The sequence below is a fragment of the Lolium rigidum genome, chromosome 6 (genome assembly GCF_022539505.1).
Source record: "Lolium rigidum isolate FL_2022 chromosome 6, APGP_CSIRO_Lrig_0.1, whole genome shotgun sequence".
Lineage (NCBI taxonomy): Eukaryota > Viridiplantae > Streptophyta > Magnoliopsida > Poales > Poaceae > Lolium > Lolium rigidum.
The window spans coordinates 7119720-7143766 of NC_061513.1; the positions used below are offsets into that span (position 1 = coordinate 7119720).

At 42.1% G+C, this 24047-nt stretch overlaps 1 protein-coding gene across 1 annotated transcript; it reads right to left on the reverse strand.

Moving 5' to 3' along the window:
- Positions 1 to 1236: 1236 nt before the first annotated feature.
- LOC124662108 (wall-associated receptor kinase 5-like) lies at positions 1237 to 23484 on the reverse strand. The gene is made up of 6 exons (XM_047199994.1): positions 22993 to 23484; positions 22587 to 22950; positions 22313 to 22456; positions 21803 to 21808; positions 21284 to 21310; positions 1237 to 2402 (listed from the first exon to the last, which is right to left on the reverse strand). Exons 1-6 carry the CDS (start codon positions 23482 to 23484, stop codon positions 1237 to 1239), a joined length of 2199 nt encoding a protein of 732 aa, XP_047055950.1.
- Positions 23485 to 24047: the final 563 nt, after the last annotated feature.

Below are 24047 nucleotides of genomic sequence, written 5' to 3' on the forward strand. Positions count from 1 at the left end.
TATGCCATCTACGAATTCTTAAAAAATAGAACCATTTTTTACATAATTCATACTAGTAAATAAATAATAGAAACATAATATAAAGTAATATGAGAGAGAGAAAAAATAAAAAATAAAAAAAATCTATATGCCGAGGGTGGCCGTCGGCATAGGGGGGGCCATGCCCTATGCCGAGGGTAGCCCTCGGCGTTTGTGTGACGCCGTGAGAGGGCCGTCATGCCGCCGCTGGAACAGGCACCATGCCACTGCCTACGCCGAGGGCCAGGTAGACGCCGACGGCGGCCCTCGGCGTAGGAACCTATACGCCGACGGTATCTAGACGCCGACGGTCGGCTTCCGGCGCTGCCCTGGCGAGGCCGTACGCCGACGGCCCCGATAAAAGCCCTCGGCGTAGGGTTTGGGCGCCGTCGGCGTTTGAGCCCATTCCTGTAGTGTTGCTGGAAATCTGCCCGCAATATGAAGATGCCTGACATATGAAGATGCTAATTCCAACCCATTCTGCCTGCTGCCAATACACAATCTCGGCGCAATTTCAACTAAGAAAGCAAATAATAAGGATTTCTTTATCGAAAAAAGGATTTGTGTCATAAACACTACAAAACGGGCATGGACAGGCAGTGGCACTTCATATAATACGAGCATACATCCAAATTTACAACAATTAATATGGAACAAAGAGACTGAGAAAACAAGTCATCAAATTTAGTTAAACTATTTGTTTGAAACATCACTTAAAAAGAATTGGAGAGATAGATATCAAAGGATGGAAGAATTTTAATAGGGTAATGGTGAGCTGCAAACAACAAGTACGCTGGTATTTTGCTGTTACACGCTTAAATCTGTACCAGCAACATAATACACTCAACCTAGTGATTTATTTTATAGAAAAGGTCAACATGCTTAATTAAGTAATACATTTTAAATATAACCTTTTCTGCATTTTGAATGACATATAATGCTCCCCGCAAAAAAAAAAACATATCGTGCTAGTGTGTAGACAAATCATATAAAATACCCGATGACTATGAGGTCAAATAACTGCCACATTATGCTAGAATAGAATGTAACATATACTAAATATAGCCACGGAAATGTGGGAGCCATCCCACAAGTTAGAAAATGAAGCAAACATGGCATTAGAGAAAAGATTCGGTGGAACCGTCTTTATATAACAACTGAATGCACAGGGTTCCTTACAGACTAACTACTGCAAATTGACGACACTAAACACACATGTTACCGAGGGTACTCTGTGGATAACATGAACTCCTCTTCTAAGCTATCTTGTCTGTTGGTTGAATCATCGATGTTTCTTCCATCATTAGTTGATGGGAAATTCATTGCACGGTCAAACTTTTCAAAACTCTCGACCACTGGGCTAACTAGAACAGGATCCCTGGATGTTTGAAGGCTTTCTAGTGTCAATTCCACTTGTCGCATTGTTGGACGGTCCTCTCCTTTTAACTTCACGCATGCCACCGCAAGTGTAGCAACTTCTTCAACTTCTTTGCCCCCCTCTTCGATAACTCTTGGATCCAATATTTGTGATAACTTGCCTTCCGCAAGCAGCGTAACAAAATCTGCAACAAGGCTATCACCTCTAGAAGAAAATACCTTCCTCCGAGTCAACAATTCTACAAGAATGACGCCGAAGCTGTAAACATCACTCTTGTCTGTGAGACGTGATGTATAGAAGTACATAGGATCCATATATCCTATTGTTCCTTGCACCATTGTTGTTATCCCTGATTTCTCCGTTGGAATGTACCTTGAGGCTCCAAAGTCTGCTACCTTTGCTGTTAGAGTATCATCCAAAAGTATGTTAACCGACTTGATGTCTCTATGGATGATAGGTATTGGAACAGCAAAGTGAAGATAAGCAAGGGATTTGGCTGTTTCAATGGCTATACGTAGTCTATCGTTCCAAGATAAAGACCTAGCATGAAGATGATCATAAAGGGTCCCATTGGATACAAACTCGTAGACCAACAATGGTACTTCTGTTTCAAGGCAACAACCATAGAGTTTTACCACATTTCTATGGTTGACTTGAGATAAGATAGCGACCTCATTGATAAACTCATCAATCTCTTTTTGAACCATAAATTTTGGTTTCTTGATGGCTACGACATGGAGATCTGATAAAATCCCTTTGTAGACGGTACCATGTCCTCCATCGCCAATCTCACGCGATTTATCAAAATTATTTGTTGCTTTCTCTAGCTCTTCCAAAGTTATGATCATTCTTTCTGCAATATCTGCTCTTTGAGATACCAACTGTTGCAACAATTGTCCACGATTTTGCTCAAAGAATTTCTTTTTATGCTTTCTTGCCCTCTGATGTTTAAACCTTGTCACCATATAAAACAGAATGAGAATTAGGACAACTAGCACGGCAGAGCCTGCCATCATGATATAGTAGTATTTGGTAAAGCCTCAACTTATGATATTGGTCATGGTCAACTCAGTATACTACTGAGCCACATTATTTATTACATCAAAAATCCTACAGCAGTTGTAACATGTTTTTATTCAACATTCTTTGGTGCAGTAACAATAGATTATAACTGGATATTTTTTGACCACGACACACTCCCCTTCAGTAAAGCCCTCCTTGCGGCAGGTCTCAAGACATGAATCTGTATAGCATGCAATCTTATAACGATAGGTCTTTGTGGTGACCCGGCATACCACTGCATGGTGTAGTATGCAAGTCTGATATAACACCAATGAAACACCGTTCCACTAGTATTATATCGCTCAGAGTGGTACAACAGAAACATATGCGGGTCCAAGGCATGTCTATAGAATTACATACATTGACTCTATTACATAAGATCATCACAGCCTCCTACTTTACAATGAGGTAAAACTGCAAATCAACTCCAGAAGAACGACTCGTAGCCTAGTCCTAACACGAACTCTATTTGTAGAGTATTTACCTAGCTACAGAGGCTAAGAATAGATTCTAGCTAAATAGGAGCTAGGTTTAGGGAGCTAGTTCCCTTCTATTGCTAATCTAGGTTTTCTCCTTGTTGGATGCGGTATCTGACTCTTCTGACATGGTCCTTTCTCTTGAAGTATTTGTTGACTCCTCGGCCTTTGAGCTGCACGGTAGATCCTCCTTCGATGCTTCCATATCTAAGCAGGGGATTTAAGAGTGGGATGAGTACGAGCGTACTCAACAAGTTCATTATAGGAAAGAGGTGTTTAATGCACTAGCTACGGCATTAGACCAGAAAGTCTAATACCAATGCAAGTTTTCATAACCATTTCTTCAAAAGGTTGTTTTTATTCGGAAGAACTATGTCCGTCAGCCTTCACCGGTTTACTAGAACTTCATGGAGCTCCTTTCCGGCAGCGTTCGCAGCTCCATATCCCGAACAGGGAGTGACGAGTCACGGTTCTTTACACTCTGCAGAGGTGTGTTGCTTTACCCATAAGAGATCTTAACCTTGGTGCCAACCGAGCTTAAGTTCTCGTCCACACTTCCTTTGGTGTGAGGCCCGGTATAAGGTCTAGCCAATCATGTTCCTCCGCTACCTCGAACACCCACCCGTTGTTGCATGCCCCGACCCTGGGTCCACGCCGGTTCCATTATTCCCGTAATTTCAGGGTGGACCCCGACCACGACAACAGTGCTGGGCTCTACCATACACTCCTACGCCGGTAGCTGCAACCCATCATAGACCGCATTACCGTGGGGAATTAGAATGGGATCCCCACCCTCCGGTTGTTCCGCAAGACACAACCGCTACGGCAAGCAATGCTTTACCGTGGGGAATTAGAATGGGATCCCCACCCTCCGGTTGTTCCGCCGGATACAAGCCGCTACGGTAAGCGCATCCGTTGATGAACGAGAGGTGGAAACACTTTTGACTACTCCGTCCCACTCCGGATCTTATGGTTAACACGGGTATTACGGCACAAGAATCATCTGGCGACATTTGTTGTTTAATCCTAGATGGATATAAACCCGTGCAATGGAACCTCCACCATATCAACACAATCCATGGTTCCATTGCCCACCACATAGTCATATTCATAATTATGAAAGTAGTGGTTTTGGTTTTTATGCAATAGTGATAATCATAGTACTTTGCAAGTAATTTGATAGAAATAATCAAATGACATGAGCAAGTGATGAACTTGCCTTTCTTGACTGCAAGATTATGCAGGCAAGGTCTTCGATACGCGGTAACTCCAAATTCTGAAATAGCATCATCGTCCGGTAAGGACGATGTTTAAAAGATTGCCAAGGATGCAATAATGCATAAGTATGAGATGCAATCGTTCTAAACGTGACCCAACCCTGATGATTTAGGATCAGTGAGTTGTAATGATTGGTTTAGGGTGTGTTGCACTTTTAGAGTGATTCACATGCAAGGTTCTTATTCAGGTGTGATTACTTGGTATTATAAACAGGTAGATAATAAAGCATAATAATCCCTTGAGCACACAAAGAATGTTAATTGGCATAATGTTAACAAGTAAAGGATAGTGGTCAGTTTTAGTACTATATGGCATGGTTAATGATTGATTATCATATACTATAAAAGAATAACTTTTGAAGAATATGTTCTTTAATAAAGAATAAGTATGATAATTAGGTTGGTGGGGTTCTATGGTTGTCTAAGGTTTCATCTAGTTTCGGAGTAAGTATTAAATGGATCCAAACAGGGTTGGATTCATTAATACAAGGGCTTGTATGGTTTTAGTGAAGCCTAAGTATCTTAAGCAATTAATGGTTGCTATCATGGTGATATATCTTAGTGGTAATAGATAGGCTGTTGTTTATAGGTCCTATTAAGCAGGGTTGATGATGATTCTCTGTTTACTTTAAAAGAATAACTTTTGAAGAACATACTTCTTAAGTAATAAGAAGTATCCCAATTAGGTTTAAGGTTGTCTAGGGTTTGCTATTGGATTTACTAAGTATGAGATAGTGGATTCCTAGGTAGGATGATTATTGATTATCTTACACAGATAGGGTTTAGTGGAGTATGGTTAGGTAATGTCAAATAGTAGGTATGGTTGCTATTAGGGTTCATCACAATGGTGTGATGCTAAATAAAGTTACTTAAAGATGATAATTCTAAGGATATGAGCTAGGGTTTGCAATTTGGTTGACCCTATTTGATCAACCATGTTGGATAGGGATGCATATATGGAATACTAAATGATTGATAAAAGAGCTCCTACATTTTATGTGGACATAACCAGTATTTATTTGCTAATTATGGTTCTATGGATCAGAGGAAAAATATCATGATCACTTATCCTAACCTAGGGTTTAGGTTAGAAACAAATTAGAGTTCATATGAATAAATGGAGCTAGGTTGCCTAATGGTATTAGGGTTTTAGGGTCCCACATTAAATTATGGGTTCCTGGTTCTATTACTTATGAAATTAGGGTTTTCTAAATACCCTAAAGTTCTTGAATTAATAACTTCACTATAAGGTTGAAGTTATTAATAATTTTGAAATAGAATTAATATTGGATTTGGCATTTTATTATTTTTAAATAATTAATAATTAAGATAATTATTAATTAGGGTTTAAAATCCTCCTAATAAGGATTTAATAAATTAATAGAGAAGGAAAATTAATTTTATTGTTTTCCTTAATTACTTACTGGTTTTTATTTATTTTATGAAGTTTTCCTAATTATTGAATTTTAATTGAATTTAGAATTAAAATTAAAGGCTTAAATAACAAGTATAAAATAATTAAATTTTTATTAAAAATAAAAATTTCATTTTATATTTTTATTAGGTAGAGTTTATTTTTAGGAACATTTTAATATCTCATTTGTATTTTTCTGAGTAAATATGAATTTTCCGGATATTTGTAAAGTTTCAGATAATTTATGGGATTTGAATTAAACCTAAAAGACTAAACACCCCCGACTAACCCCTACCCGTGGTCACTGACTACTGGGACCAAGTTCCAGCGTGGCAGCCACGTAAGCAGGACCGAGTCAAAATGGTTGACTATCCCAGGGCTCGACTCCGGCGAGTTGACTCCCAGCGCCGGCGGTGCTAGGGGGTTCCCGCGGACACGCGAAGAGACTCATTCGACGCGGCACTACACGCGGAATCAACTGGTAGTGACGCCTCCTCCGAATGGTCACCGGAGTTGCTCCGGTGAGCATCAACTGCGGCGGCGCACGGCGGCGATCATTCAATCGAAGGCTAGAGGTGACGCCGAGACGAAAGGAAGAGTCCCAGAGATGCGCATGCTCACCCTGAGGCTGGTAGACGGCTCGACGAGGTGGATGGAAGGCGGAGACGAGCTCCAAATCGCCATTTCCGGCGTACTGCTACGGAAGGGAAACTTCAAATTCTCCCCACCGCGACCTCCCCTTGATGCTATCTTCCCACTGGAGGTCCTACGCGTCGAGGCGCTCCTCCTCGACTCCTTCTTGAGCTCCAGCTCGCTCCCAATCGACGGCGTGGTGTAAGTCGCCGGCGACAGAAGGTGATGACATTCGGGAGTTAGAGAGAGTTCGAGAGAGAACGGTGAGGTGCTACGCGTAGCTAGGGTTCTGGAGATCTTCCTGGTGGCTTTATAGCTCAAGCAGAGCTCTGGTCGACGGCAATTCCTCGCCGATGGCCGGGATGCTTTGGAGACGATGTTAGGGTTTCGGCACGAATCTTAGCGGGGTTTGGATCAGACGGACGCAGAGGAGCTTCTACCTAGCTTTGGCGTGGTTGAGACGTCCGGGATGGATCCTTATCGGTGTCGGTGAGGTGGCCAGGACGTGGCAGTAGCTGCTCGCCGGCGTGTCGTCCTCGGGGAAGAAGAAGGAGCCTCTTTTCTTCTCCTGGCGAAACGGTACGGTGGGCTGATTGTTCGTGGGCTGGGCCGGTGACACGGGCTGTGTTGGCCTGCCAGGTTGGTGTGGTACTGGGCTACAACATGGGCTGTTGCTGGTTGCACGGCCAGGTCAGCCGAGTGAGCTTCCCTCTCTTTTCTCTTTTAAATTTCTGTTTTGTTTTCTATTTTCTTGTTTGAATTCAAATTTGAATTCTGTGTGAATTTGCAGGTTCTTAAATATGTGAATCTTAATAGAACTTGATAGTGCTGCTTGCTGCATGTTTGTTCTGTTCAAACAAATATTTAATATTTGATTATATTGATGCTTTGGTGGAGTATAAATAAAGTAGATATGGTTTAATGGTTTATCTCAATTCTTTTAAATTTGGGAACCAAACCTATTTTGAATGATTTAAACTTTATAACCAGATGCTTGGTAAACATTTTCTATTTTGCAAGTGTTTAACCATAATGATCACTCACAGATAATAAGATTATGGCTAGTATTTAAAGTAGTGGTGAAAATGAGAATGGATTTGGAATCATGATTTTATGTGGAGATTTATTTCTAATGTTTAAGAAAATGGTTGAACAAACTCTATAATTACTAATCTTGCTTAGCAACTTCTAGCTTAAATTATCTGAGATAGATCCAATGCTCATCATGGTTAATTCAACTACTAATATGATGTTTCTATTTTATCAATTATTATTTCTTTTGGTTCACTAAGTAAAGCATTCATGAAGAAAGATAGAATTGAATATTGGTTCACACTACTCACTTAAATAACACTTAAGCTTGGGTATAAATGGCTTGGTTTATACTTGTGATACATGATACACAAGTTAGGAAACAATATTTTATGTGGGGTGGATCCTATGTGAAAGGGTTTAGAGTTTTGCATAATCTTCACTAGATTTAAGTATCAATAGGCATGAGGTATGGCAGGGTTATACTTATAATCCAAAGTGATGCTTGGATTGGAATATAAGTTTAGGGTTTCTTACTAGTTACCTCCCTATGATTTCATGTGGTGAATGATATCTACTTATCCTATTAGGGTTTAACTTATTCTCACATACCTCAAGAGCATGATCATGGATTAGGCATGATCAACTTGTTCTTAATATCTCTACCTCAAGTTCTTAGGGTTTATGATCATCACTCAATTTATAATGATCAAGGTTTGGCTTCCTAAGTTATCTCTCAAGAATTAGGTTTCTCACTCCCATGATTAAGCATTATATTGATCAATTAAGGTATAGCACTTCTATTTTACTTTTTAGGATGGGCTATTATGGTGGCCTCTATAATTTATATCCCAGGAGAATGCCTGAGATATTCACTTAGAGTTCTCTCACTTGAATGATGATTTTATCATCAAGGTGTATGGTAGTTCTCTCCCTCAATTCCAAGTGTTGCCTCAATAACTTGAGTGTAACACCATAACTTGAGTTCTCTCATATAGGAATAGTTATTCTAGGTTTTATGGTATACTCCTAATGCTTCAGTTCAATGGTTGACACTTATTCTTAAATAGGTAAAGCTAAGAATGGTATGAATGGTCTCTCTCAGTTGGAAGGACTTCAATATTAACCTAAGGTTAGGCTCCATAGGGATTGATATGATCACCATTATCTATGTTCCACTTAATTGTTGTCTCTCTCTAAGGAATGTCTTTAATAATACTCTAGGGTTCCTCTTAAAGATGATGATTTGAATACTTGGATGTATATCCAAGGTTTAGCTCCAGGTTTGTTATTGCTTCTCTAATAAATAACATGAAACTCTCACCTCTCTAGTTTTGATGCTTAATATTTTGGAATAGAGCATAATATATATTTCTAGAGTTGATCTCCATGTCATGTTTCTAAGAATGAAGTAAAATGAATACCATGAGGTTCATGGTAAGGTCAAGGATTAGTTTAAGACATGGAAAAAATAAGTGAAGATTGGTTTCTCCATTTTATTGTTGCTTGGTTTCCAATTCAATGGATGTTCATATGTTATGGCAAGGAATATCAATGTTGTGATCTTTAATAAGATCAAGTAGTTGATCCTTGATTAATAAGTTCTTGTGTTGATTTTAATTCCATTTGATCTAACCCCTTAGATCAAATCATCTCTACCCAAAACAGGTTTTAACAAAGGTCACACTGAGGTTTATAGCGCTTGACTTGATGAGCTACTTCAATTCCACCAAGGTCAAGTGAAACTTCAGTTACTGTGACTGTTTTACTTTAAAGCGCGAAAATTCCCCAGATTTTCTATGCATGAATGCAATGCACACATCTGTTTCCTCTATTTTTGTAACCCCAATATCTGGGATATTACAGAGATCAACTCTAGAAATATATATTATGCTCTATTCCAAAATATTAAGCATCAAAACTAGAGAGGTGAGAGTTTCATGTTATTTATTAGAGAAGCAATAACAAACCTGGAGCTAAACCTTGGATATACATCCAAGTATTCAAATCATCATCTTTAAGAGGAACCCTAGAGTATTATTAAAGACATTCCTTAGAGAGAGACAACAATTAAGTGGAACATAGATAATGGTGATCATATCAATCCCTATGGAGCCTAACCTTAGGTTAATATTGAAGTCCTTCCAACTGAGAGAGACCATTCATACCATTCTTAGCTTTACCTATTTAAGAATAAGTGTCAACCATTGAACTGAAGCATTAGGAGTATACCATAAAACCTAGAATAACTATTCCTATATGAGAGAACTCAAGTTATGGTGTTACACTCAAGTTATTGAGGCAACACTTGGAATTGAGGGAGAGAACTACCATACACCTTGATGATAAAATCATCATTCAGTGAGAGAACTCTAAGTGAATATCTCAGGCATTCTCCTGGGATATAAATTATAGAGGCCACCATAATAGCCCATCCTAAAAAGTAAAATAGAAGTGCTATACCTTAATTGATCAATATAATGCTTAATCATGGGAGTGAGAAACCTAATTCTTGAGAGATAACTTAGGAAGCCAAACCTTGATCATTATAAATTGAGTGATGATCATAAACCCTAAGAACTTGAGGTAGAGATATTAAGAACAAGTTGATCATGCCTAATCCATGATCATGCTCTTGAGGTATGTGAGAATAAGTTAAACCCTAATAGGATAAGTAGATATCATTCACCACATGAAATCATAGGGAGGTAACTAGTAAGAAACCCTAAACTTATATTCCAATCCAAGCATCACTTTGGATTATAAGTATAACCCTGCCATACCTCATGCCTATTGATACTTAAATCTAGTGAAGATTATGCAAAACTCTAAACCCTTTCACATAGGATCCACCCCACATAAAATATTGTTTCCTAACTTGTGTATCATGTATCACAAGTATAAACCAAGCCATTTATACCCAAGCTTAAGTGTTATTTAAGTGAGTAGTGTGAACCAATATTCAATTCTATCTTTCTTCATGAATGCTTTACTTAGTGAACGAAAAGAAATAATAATTGATAAAATAGAAACATCATATTAGTAGTTGAATTAACCATGATGAGCATTGGATCTATCTCAGATAATTTAAGCTAGAAGTTGCTAAGCAAGATTAGTAATTATAGAGTTTGTTCAACCATTTTCTTAAACATTAGAAATAAATCTCCACATAAAATCATGATTCCAAATCCATTCTCATTTTCACCACTACTTTAAATACTAGCCATAATCTTATTATCTGTGAGTGATCATTATGGTTAAACACTTGCAAAATAGAAAATGTTTACCAAGCACTGGTTATAAAGTTTAAATCATTCAAAATAGGTTTGGTTCCCAAATTTAAAAGAATTGAGATAAACCATTAAACCATATCTACTTTATTTATACTCCACCAAAGCATCAATATAATCAAATATTAAATATTTGTTTGAACAGAACAAACATGCAGCAAGCAGCACTATCAAGTTCTATTAAGATTCACATATTTAAGAACCTGCAAATTCACACAGAATTCAAATTTGAATTCAAACAAGAAAATAGAAAACAAAACAGAAATTTAAAAGAGAAAAGAGAGGGGAAGCTCACCTGGCTGACCTGGCCGTGCAACCAGCAACAGCCCACGTTGTAGCCCAGTACCACACCAACCTGGCAGGCCAACACAGCCCGTGTCACCGGCCCAGCCCACGAACAACCAGCCCACCGTAACGTTTCGCCAGGAGAAGAAAAGAGGCTCCTTCTTCTTCCCCGCAGACGACACGCCGGTGGGCAGCCGCTGCCACGTCCCGGCCACCTCACCGGCGCCGATAAGGATCCACTCCGGACGCCTCAACCACGCCAAAGCTAGATAGAATCTCCTCTGCGTCCGTCTGATCCAAACCCCGCTAAGATTCGTGCCGAAACCCTAACGTCGTCTCCACAGCATCCCGGCCGTCGGCGAGGAATTGCCGTCGACCAGAGCTCTGCTGGAGCTATAAAGCCACCAGGAAGATCTCCAGAACCCTAGCTACACGTAGCACCTCACCGTTCTCTCCCAAACTCTCTCTAACTCCCGAACGTCATCACCTTCTGTCGCCGGCGACTTACACCTCGCCGTCGATTGGGAGCGAGCCGGAGCTCAAGAAGGAGTCGAGGAGGAGCGCCTCGACGCGTAGGACCTCCAGGTGGGAAGATAGCATCAAGGGAGGTCGCGGTGGGGAGAATTTGAAGTTTCCCTTCCGCAGCAGTACGCCGGAAATGGCGATTTGGAGCTCGTCTCCGCCTTCCATCCACCTCGTCGAGCCGTCTACCAGCCTCAGGGTGAGCATGCGCATCTCTGGGACTCTTCCTTTCGTCTCGGCGTCACCTCTAGCCTTCGATTGAATCATCGCCGCCGTGCGCCGCCGCAGTTGATGCTCACCGGAGCAACTCCGGTGACCATTCAGAGGAGGCGTCACTACCGATTGATTCCGCGTGTAGTGCCGCGTCGAATGAGTCTCTTCGCGTGTCCGCGGGAACCCCTAGCACCGCCGCGGCTGGAGTCAACTCGCCGGAGTCGAGCCCTGGGATAGTCAACCATTTTGACTCGGTCCTGCTTACGTGGCTGCCACGCTGGAACTTGGTCCCAGTAGTCAGTGACCACGGGTAGGGGTTAGTCGGGGGTGTTTAGTCTTTTAGGTTTAATTCAAATCCCATAAATTATCTGAAACTTTACAAATATCCAGAAAATTCATACTTACTCAGAAAAATACAAATGAGATATTAAAATGTTCCTAAAAATAAACTCTACCCAATAAAAATATAAAATGAAATTTTTATTTTTAATAAAAATTTAATTATTTTATACTTGTTATTTAAGCCTTTAATTTTAATTCTAAATTCAATTAAAATTCAATAATTAGGAAAACTTCATAAAATAAATAAAAACCAGTAAGTAATTAAGGAAAACAATAAAATTAATTTTCCTTCTCTATTAATTTATTAAATCCTTATTAGGAGGATTTTAAACCCTAATTAATAATTATCTTAATTATTAATTATTTAAAAATAATAAAATGCCAAATCCAATATTAACTCTATTTCAAAATTATTAATAACTTCAACCTTATAGTGAAGTTATTAATTCAAGAACTTTAGGGTATTTAGAAAACCCTAATTTCATAAGTAATAGAACCAGGAACCCATAATTTAATGTGGGACCCTAAAACCCTAATACCATTAGGCAACCTAGCTCCATTTATTCATATGAACTCTAATTTGTTTCTAACCTAAACCCTAGGTTAGGATAAGTGATCATGATATTTTTCCTCTGATCCATAGAACCATAATTAGCAAATAAATACTCGGTTATGTCCACATAAAATGTAGGAGCTCTTTTATCAATCATTTAGTATTCCATATATGCATCCCTATCCAACATGGTTGATCAAATAGGGTCAACCAAATTGCAAACCCTAGCTCATATCCTTAGAATTATCATCTTTAAGTAACTTTATTTAGCATCACACCATTGTGATGAACCCTAATAGCAACCATACCTACTATTTGACATTACCTAACCATACTCCACTAAACCCTATCCGTGTAAGATAATCAATAATCATCCTACCTAGGAATCCACTATCTCATACTTAGTAAATCCAATAGCAAACCCTAGACAACCTTAAACCTAATTGGGATACTTCTTATTACTTAAGAAGTATGTTCTTCAAAAGTTATTCTTTTAAAGTAAACAGAGAATCATCATCAACCCTGCTTAATAGGACCTATAAACAACATGACTATCTATTACCACTAAGATATATCACCATGATAGCAACCATTAATTGCTTAAGATACTTAGGCTTCACTAAAACCATACAAGCCCTTGTATTAATGAATCCAACCCTGTTTGGATCCATTTAATACTTACTCCAGAAACTAGATGAAACCTTAGACAACCATAGAACCCCACCAACCTAATTATCATACTTATTCTTTATTAAAGAACATATTCTTCAAAAGTTATTCTTTTATAGTATATGATAATCAATCATTAACCATGCCATATAGTACTAAAACTGACCACTATCCTTTACTTGTTAACATTATGCCAATTAACATTCTTTGTGTGCTCAAGGGATTATTATGCTTTATTATCTACCTGTTTATAATACCAAGTAATCACACCTGAATAAGAACCTTGCATGTGAATCACTCTAAAAGTGCAACACACCCTAAACCAATCATTACAACTCACTGATCCTAAATCATCAGGGTTGGGTCACGTTTAGAACGATTGCATCTCATACTTATGCATTATTGCATCCTTGGCAATCTTTAAACATCGTCCTTACCGGACGATGATGCTATTTCAGAATTTGGAGTTACCGCAGTATCGAAGACCTTGCCTCGCATAATCTTGCAGGTCAAGAAAGGCAAGTTCATCACTTGCTCATGTCATTTGATTATTTCTATCAAATTACTTGCAAAGTACTATGATTATCACTATTGCATAAAAACCAAAACCACTACTTTCATAATTATGAATATGACTATGTGGTGGGCAATGGAACCATGGATTGTGTTGATATGGTGGAGGTTCCATTGCACGGGTTTATATCCATCTAGGATTAAACAACAAATGTCGCCAAGTGATTCTTGTGCCGTAATACCCGTGTTAACCATAAGATCCGGAGTGGGACGGAGTAGTCAAAAGTGTTTCCACCTCTCGTTCATCAACGGATGCGCTTACCGTAGCAGCTGTATCCGGCGGAACAACCGGAGGGTGGGGATCCCATTCTAATTCCCCACGGTAAAGCATTGCTTGCCGTAGCGCTTGTGTCTTGCGGAACAACCGGAGGGTGGGGATCCCATTCTAATTCCCCACGGTAATGCGGTCTATGATGGGTTGCAGCTACCGGCGTAGGAGTGTATGGTAGAGCCCAAGCATCGTTGTCGTGGTCGGGGTCCACCCCGAAATTACGGGAATAATGGAACCGGCGTGGACCCGGTGGTCGGGGCATGCAACAACGGGTGGGTGTTCGAGGTAGCGGAGGAACATGATTGGCTAGACCTTATACCGGGCCTCACACCAAAGGAAGTGTGGACGAGAACTTAAGCTCGGTTGGCACCAAGGTTAAGATCTCTTATGGGTAAAGCAACACACCTCTGCAGAGTGTAAAGAACCGTGACCTGTCACTCCCTATTCCGGGATATGGAATCGCGAACGCCGCCGGAAAGGAGCTCCATGAAGTTCTAGTAAACCGGTGAAGGCCGACGGACATAGTTCTTCCGAATAAAAACAACCTTTTGAAGAAATGGTTATGAAAACTTGCATTGGTATTAGACTTTCCGGTCTAATGCCGTAGCTAGTGCATTAAACACCTCTTTCCTATAATGAACTTGTTGAGTACGCTCGTACTCATCCCACTCTTAAATCCCCGCTTAGATATGGAAGCATCGAAGGAGGATCTACCGTGCAGCTCAAAGGCCGAGGAGTCAACAAATACTTCAAGAGAAAGGACCATGTCAGAAGAGTCAGATACCGCATCCAACAAGGAGAAAACCTAGATTAGCAATAGAAGGGAACTAGCTCCCTAAACCTAGCTCCTATTTAGCTAGAATCTATTCTTAGCCTCTGTAGCTAGGTAAATACTCTACAAATAGAGTTCGTGTTAGGACTAGGCTACGAGTCGTTCTTCTGGAGTTGATTTGCGGCTTTACCTCATTGTAAAGTAGGAGGCTGTGATGATCTTATGTAATAGAGTCAATGTATGTAATTCTATAGACATGCCTTGGACCCGCATATGTTTCTGTTGTACCACTCTGAGCGATATAATACTAGTGGAACGGTGTTTCATTGGTGTTATATCAGACTTGCATACTACACCATGCAGTGGTATGCCGGGTCACCACAGTTGGTATCAGAGCAAATGCTTTGACCCTAGGATTAAAACCCTTTAAATGAGACCTATAGGATTGGTAGTGTCTATAGGAAGTTGTCCTAGATAGACCAAATACTTCTTATGACTTAAGATGGATATTCACTTGAGAATAATCTTGACACACTTGAGTCAACATTTCCTACCTATCCTTCCTAAGTGAAGTTAGGTAGCTAATCCAAAACATGTAGCATATCAATAAGTCCTTAAAACAATAGATGAGTAGACCCCAGTTGGTATACAATACATGGTAGTCCAAAGAGAGGATACAACCATAAGGAAGCTATCCTATTGGAAGATGTGTACCAACACGAGTCATGATTAAGTAAGAATTATCCGGACACTGTAATAGGAGTAAATCAAGTGATGAAGATAATTAAGAAATCCTAATAGAAGATGTAGACCAAGTTAAGTAATGAGTAATTAAAATTATATAGACATGCCTTGGACCCGCATATGTTTCTGTTGTACCACTCTGAGCGATATAATACTAGTGGAACGGTGTTTCATTGGTGTTATATCAGACTTGCATACTACACCATGCAGTGGTATGCCGGGTCACCACAATCTCCATGTCATGTTTCTAAGAATGAAGTAAAATGAATACCATGAGGTTCATGGTAAGGTCAAGGATTAGTTTAAGACATGGAAAAAATAAGTGAAGATTGGTTTCTCCATTTTATTGTTGCTTGGTTTCCAATTCAATGGATGTTCATATGTTATGGCAAGGAATATCAATGTTGTGATCTTTAATAAGATCAAGTAGTTGATCCTTGATTAATAAGTTCTTGTGTTGATTTTAATTCCATTTGATCTAACCCCTTAGATCAAATCATCTCTACCCAAAACAGGTTTTAACAAAGGTCACACCGAGGTTTATAGCGCTTGACTTGATGAGCTACTTCAATTCCACCAAGGTCAAGTGAAACTTCGACTCATCGTGATCTGTTTTACTTTAAAGCGCGAAAATTCCCCAGATTTTCTATGCATGAATGCAATGCACACATCTGTTTCCTCTATTTTTGTAACCCCAATATCTGGGATATTACAGTCTTGCTATGTTCTTTGCAGGTCTTGGCTTCCAATCCTACAAAACAATCACCACAATATGGTGTATGATATAAGATCAGATCGTGCAATGATAAAAAAAAGAAGCAAAATAGATAGATGTGTAATGGAGTAAGACGCTCATATATGAGTGGCATAGATAATGCATTGAGGAAATGCCTTGTTCTTTATACTACCTCTGTTTTAAGGAATAAGGCGCATGCGTAATCCAAGACGAATTTTGACCATAAAAATTGAGCAACAAAATCTTGATTATATTATATGTAATTAGTATCGTTTGATTCGTATTGAAAAATACTTTTTAATGATATTAATTTTATATAAACAATGTTTATCTATTTGAAGTAATTCTTAGTCAAACAAAAAACAAGTAAAACAAGAACGCCTTATTCCATGAAAGTAGTATGAAATTTGCAGACGTCGCTTACCAGGAACAAAGAGAAGTGTAGCGAGCAAGAGCATGCATAGCAGGATCGGCACCTTGATGACTCCCATGTCTTGGAGAATAAACGGTCACAAAGGACTAGTAAATGAGCATACAGTAGATGCAAATCAAAATAGGCTACACCATATATATATAGGCTTGGAAGATGAGACAAAAGAAAATTTAAAGATATGATTGTGATACGTATCAATGAGCAATAGGAGCAAGAAATATTTGCTGCCATGATGATAGGGGATTCAATAGGAGCAAAAAATATCTGCTGCCATCATGATAGGGGATTCGGCATTAATTGCCGATTAATTTTCCGGCATAGGAGCCGTCGGATCGGAAACTAAATTGACGTTGTTGGATATCCTCCGAGGAATCGATTCCCATCGGACTCGGTGGTGTAGGAATCGGAACCCGATTTTCTCGCTTCCCATCGGACAGTATATAGCCGAACTGAGCATACGATCATAAGCAGGCTCACGCATCCATTTCCGTTAATTGAGAACCGATTGCATGCGGCTGTGAACTAATCCGTTAATTTTGGCAGCCTCTCTAATGCTTTGCCTTGCTCTTTCCTTGATTTTGGTGGGTTCTTAACAGAACTAGGAGGCATTGGCGCGGCGGCACGCCGCGCCCGTGGCGCAATATGAACACCACTATCCAGCTGTAGCAGTACCATACATATATACGATGGATTACATGGTGGAGGTTGTAAGTTTTACTCGAACTATTTTGCAGGACGCCGATTCATATCTACACCGGGCTAAGCCAAAGCCGGATAGCGTCTCTGCGTGTCCTAGCAAAATTGCATAGTGGGGGTAGTTAGTTTGAGATGTGGAGACTGAAGATACTGAGCAGCTTTCCCGAAGGTACCCAAAATTAGTTGCGTAACGGATAAAACAGATTATAGCCATACTAAAAAGTAGAGGCCGAAGACAGAATATAAGAGACATCAACGGTTAAACCCATTACAAACTTAAGGAACACTCAAGGACGAGAGAGACTGAAAATAAGGGATCGTAGGCATTAAACAACCATCGTGCAACATCACTTAAACAGGATATGCTCGCATAGGCAATTGCATGTGCTTGTAAAGATACCTCAATGAGTACTCGAGCATCCGCAACTGCAATAGTGTAGACCTGAGCGAGAATCGTAGGGGTAGCATCTTAATCCATAGTGCAGCTCGTTGAATTTGTTTGCACACAAGATGTACGCCGTAAAGGTCGAATGTTGAGCCCCGCAAGCAGCCGTAAGTAAGTAATCTAGATGCCCTTCATTCAGATTGTCGGGAACCCATCTTCGATTTCTTCAGATTATATCTTGTTCCAAAACCTATTCTCCAAGCCTTGTACCATGAGCAGGTGCCATTACATAAATCAATGGACTGGTTAATATTTCGAGTAACACTATAGGCAGCTGGAATGCCGCTTTTCCATAGAAAGACAATCTTCCTCGAAGCAACCCAAGAACCCGGAGGTGCGTTTCAGCTGCAATGTCGCCTTCCATAGAAAATCAATCATCTTTAGAAGCAAACTCGTCAATGACAGGTGACGAGCTCATGTCCGCAAGACATCCCGGAGAGGAGGAGAGCAAAAGAAGCAAATACGAAATTCTTTCGATTAGAAGGATAATTATGACCAATGGCCTGCTGCCAGTTGGTAAATGGAGTGCAACATGTAACGAACTATTCAACTTGGACAGCAAAAGAAGTCTGCCCAATTTTAGGATTAACCGAAAACATGATCCAATATTTATTTTTTCTAACAGGGACAGCAAGAACAATGTCTAATTATAGGATAACTGAACCTGAAACATGAACTGATTTCTATTTTTCTAATATAGACAGTAAGAACAATATGTCTAATTCACGTAAAGCATGGTATGTTGTTTATTGGTAAATCTACGGAAAATACTCACCGATCTATCAACTCCAATGAAAACACTAACAAAGAAGTGTACAGACTAACATATGTGTCATGGTTTAAAAACGGCATACAATATAATTGATCAGACAAAGCTGACAATGCAATGTCCAGTTCACTAAAATGTGCAACGATGGAGATGTGAGCGACCCAATTGCATCTACATTAGTTGAACACCTGGATAAAGGAAAAGAAAATGTTTTGATTGTATAAATGCAAATCAGATATTATCCGAAGCTATGTCTAACTTAGTGAATCTACCTGCAACCATGAAATGATCTAAGGTGCCTACTTTTACATATAGTCCATTTCCTCTTGCAAATAAAGAATCTCATATGTACATGACAAAAATAAATAGAAAGACAAAAAAAATCTGAAAAAAAAAATGTCGGGACAAACCACCCTATATAGCACCTGAACCCGAAGAAAAATCTAAAGCTATAGGCAGCTGAGACTGCCAAAGACGTAGAACAGTGCAAAACCAGGACTACCTGCAGAAAATAACACATACATCTAGTAAGCCTAACTACCAGGAACAAAGAATACATGGGCATATAGGCCCATGAAACTGTGACCTATTAAGTATTAACCAAGAAGATGGAAGTGATATTAGCTTACATTAGACCATCGACCTCTCGGGTACGGCAAGAAATAATTGCATCAAATATTCAATTAGAGCCTACCACTAACAACTTCAGAGCTCACGTGGGATGATGGGAATGGAAACTAAAATAACTTCAGAGCTCACAAGGAAGCCATCCGACCCAGATCGTGAACTACAACATATGGATGGTATGTATTGCAGCTAGTCGCCTGCAACTCCAGCGGCACAAGTGCAGCCTGCAAGTACAACTATGGCACTCCAGCGGCACAAGTGCAGCCTGCAAGTACAACTATGGCTATGATCCGCGCCTCAACAAATCGTATAGTTGCCACTTCCTCTGAAATACCGAAGTAAGATCCGGGTGGAATCATGCACATCAAAATATTGCAAGTTGAAGCTTTTGAGTGAACTGTTTTGTAAGGACGCATGTACTTCTGCATTGTTCCCGCCGAATTACTGAACACAAGAGAGAAAATCTAAATGTTTTGCATTGCAAACCAGAATTACATGAACAGATGAGAAAGAAACCTTAAAGCAAAAAGAAAAAGCAATGAAGAGGGGAAGAGGATCCAGAGGATGCAAGGATCAGAGAGGCTCCCGGGTACACATCCGGACCACGACGCCCAAATCCGACGACTGCTAGGGACATGGCATGGGAGTATCTGGCCGGAGCTCAAGCCGGCGATGCATGAGTCAAAACGGCGCGGAAGTACAACGGATTTGATAGCTAAAGAACACTTACCTGCACGCTGATTTAGTCGAGGTTTATGGCATCATGCCGCCCATAGAGTCGTCGATCTGCCCATCCAGAGCGTGCTCCACTTGAACCAACCGCCGCTCATCGTCGTCTTGAGGCCAACCTCGTACATCTGCTCGTATAGATTAATACGTAAGAGTTGGAAAATGCTAGAATCCGGATCAGCGCAAGCGGGACGTCTCCTAGTGGCCGGGGCACGAACTCGCTTGGAGGGGAATTGGCCACCGCCGGAGTGCTCACCGAGTGCTGCGGCGAAGGCGGGCCGTCGGTGAGCAGTAAAAGCACGTCGTCCGTGCAGCACCGCCTATGCCATCGGGGAGAGCAGCGGGGCGGCCTCCTCCTTGTCCCGGCAGCCGCGGCAGAGTGCGGTGGCCGCGCACGGACCGCTGCCTCGCTGCGCCCCAACGTGGCCGCCGCCAGCCCGCACGTGGTCCGCCCCAAGGTCGCCGTCCCAAGGCCGCACCTGCTCTGCCCCAAGGGCGCCGTCCCCGGCACGCGGCCGCCCCGTCCCGCGGTCGCCGCCGCCGGCAAGCGCGTGCCTCGGCCCCCAAGGTCGCCGTCCCCGCCCGCCGCTTGTCCGCCCCGAGGTCGTCGCCGCCGGCACGCACGTCGCCTCGGCCGCTCTGCCCCAAGGACGCCGTCTTTGGCACGTGCATGCCCCACCCCGCGGTCGCCACCGCCAGCACGCACGTGTCCCACCTCCAAAGTCGCCGTCCCCATCCCGCTGCTACTCCGCTCCGAGGTCGCCGCCACCGGCACGCACTGCGCCTAGGCCGCTCCGCCCCGAGGGCGCCGTCCCTCGCACGCGCCTGCCCCGTCCCGTGGTCGCTACCACCGGGCCGCGCCTACCCCGTGGCGGATGTTCTTGGCACGCGCGTGCCCCGCCCCTAAGGTCGCCGTCCCCTGGCCGCTGCCGCTCTGCTCCGAGAACGCTGCCAAGCCTGGGCTATCCTTGGCTTCAATGAGGGAAAGGGCGGCGCGGTGGTGAGTTGCTGGGTTGGAGAGACAAAATCAGAAACGCTAGCCATACGTGGTGCTCTTGAGTGGTAAGACGTGGGAGGGCACGTGGAAACCGACCACCGAAGACCGGGCAGCATCCACCGCTTTGACGACGAACCCTGTAACCGGTAGCCGGTTGCCCGCTAGAGTGAAAAATAAATTTGAAAAAATTGGCCAGTTTATTTTGAAGACGTATTAGGAGCTGATTGGAGGAACAGAAGAGAAAATAGCTGATGAACAGTACCAAAAGTAAGCAGGAAGCGTGAATCTGATTAACTTTTATATAGTGTATAATAATGCCCACCCCACTGCCAACTCCTAGCCCGATAGCTAAACCTGAAAAAAAAAATCCATAAGCACATTACTATATTATATCCTTGCCTTGTGGGCATGTGTATATATGGTCAGAGTGGAAACTTGCCCGATCATGTTCATGAATACAAACCATGCATTTCTCGAGAATACAGAATACAAACCATACATGGCCGTCGACTGTATGCATGCTTTTATGTCAACTCTCGGTGCTATGTATTAATTGTGTACTGCTGGATCAAGGAATCATATAAATCAGCAATTCTAGATTCCCAAAATGGTGATTCTCATAAGTTTGATTGTACGAAAGTTTTTTACAAGCATACTTTATACACTAGTTTGGTTTGATAATGCAGTATGATTCTTTTCTTTTCTTAATAGCCTACATAACATGGCTATGTTTAGGAGACTTTTTTCCCAGGTTTGGGTTAAAATATAGTTTCATGGCCTGGGGTTTATGTCGGATGAGACATGCATTAGTTAGAGCATTTCAAAAATAAAAAATGGTGGCATTACCTTCCACTACATTTAGAACCACAAAAAAGGTATCCTCACAATGGTTGTATTTTTTTTGAAAGGAATACGGTAGGGGAAGCCCCTACAATGATTTTTGTTTTTAAATAATAAGAACTCAAATTCGCGTCCATGGGACTTGAACCTGGGTGGCTGGGTTGTACATCCACTTCCCTATAACTAGCCTAGGAACCCGCAAAAATAAATACTGCACCGGCTCCGAACTACATGTCGTCTAAATGTAGTCAAAAGTCAATGGCTTAAGCATCGCTAATATGATGTATCTAGACACATTTTACTTGCAGATATATCTATATATGGTAGAGGCAAATAATATGTATCGGAGGGAGTACTAAGTTTGTATTTATAATTAAATTAACGCCATGTATTTCAAGATGGAGAGGGTAAATAACTAGTGTAAACACGCAAGAGAGAGGATTTATCTCTAAAAGCAGGATGCCAGACGAGATGAGCGTGGACGGTTGATAAGTTAAGCGGATGCACGGTGCTCACGTGTGTTATCCTTGACGCAGCCTTTGGGGTCGTCAGGGCTGCCCTTGGTTCCCTTGGGGCAACGGCAGCGGAACCTTCCGTTCGTATTCGTACAATCCCCCCAGCAGTTAATCTGTTCTGGTCGCAGCTTGCACTCGTCGATATCTACATACAGCAAGGCAGCACTAGCTAGGATTAGGAGGTCAAACAAACAAAACTGAAGTTTTTTGTTTTTTTGAGAGAACAAAACTGAATTTATACATGGAAGATTGCTGAAAGAGAAAAAATATATTACCTTTGCATCCGTCTTGGTCGTCGGGGACATAAGGATTGCCACTGTAACCCATTTGGCAGGAGCAAGTATAGCCTCTGCCTCTCATCTTGCATTCGCTGTTGCTGCTCTTGCAGACACGGCGTTTGGCTTCGTCGGTGCAATTCAGCTCGCCGGCTACCGGGGCATGATCTTCCTCGACGACCACCCAGTGCAGAAGAACGGGGACTACTGCACCTGCCGTGGACGTGAGATTCGCCGCTGCGTTCCGGTGGAACCACCCCTCCTCCGCGACGAAGACGCGCCGCGGCAGCCCGGCGTCGCTCCGGCCGCCGTCCGTGGGGCCGAGCCACCTGAACACCACGTTGCCCGCCACGTCGTCGCGGGTCTGGACGATGGGCGCCCGGCATCAGCCCATGCCGTCGCAAGCAGTCTGCAGGTCGCGCATGTCGTTGGGGCAGAAGGAGGCGCAGCCGCCGATGATGTTGTCGTTGTTCTTCTCCAGCAGCGTGGCGTACACGTTGCAGCCCACCACGACGAGCTCGTTCCCGCCCGACAGCGTGTAGGGGCCATGGTCCTTGAGTCCGGCGTCGAAGGCGCGGCCGTAGCCCTCGTGGTCGATCTTTATGTCGCCGGTGTGCAGGACGCGCACCGTGGCGTTGGCGACCGAGATGTCTTTGACCTGAAGCGAGCCGTCGCCGAGCAGCAGCCGTTTGCCGCCGCTCGTGTCGTCGTCCTCGCAGGTGAGGTTGAAGCCCTGCCAGTAGCAGCTCGGGGCCGAGCCGGTGATGCCGAACGGGTACGGCACGCTCACGTCGCCGCATGTTCTGTCGCAGCCGTCTGCCGCCACGGCCGCCGCTGCAGGAAGCTGCAACGCCAGCAGCGCCAGCACTGCTGCTACCGAGCTGGCTACTAGCGCCATTGTATTTGAGAGGGTACTGTATGAGCTAGTGTTGACAAATACATACCTCATTAAATAGTTGAGTTACCCCGTGTCCAGGCCGACATTGCAAATTGATAGGCTCCCGGAAAAGTCAGTAGAATGAAACAACTTCCGTCAATTCGACCGGGAAATGGATGCCGGACGCTGTTGCAGCCAGCCACAGCCCTGTTTTCTTTCATGCATCGGAGATAATGGAATGCATGTTGAGATCGTTTCATCAAGTAATTGTATAGATCAATTGGGTGTACTTCAGAGGTCCAAAGAAAGAAGACCTCCTCTTTCGATCAACTTGGGATGTAAATCAAGTCGCCTTGACGATTCTTTAATTTGGGGCTCTAAAGTACACCTAATTAATTGATCGATCCAATTGCTTTGATGTTGATTCGACTTGGAGTACTATATATATTATTGGAATTGAATTAGCAGCAGAGTTGAACAGCGGAACTAGCAAGCTGGGGTTGTTTTTGTTTCTTTCTTCCGGTCAATCGTAGCCCTCCACAGCATGCTGAACGCGCTCCTCCAACTTGGTACCCTCCACCTAA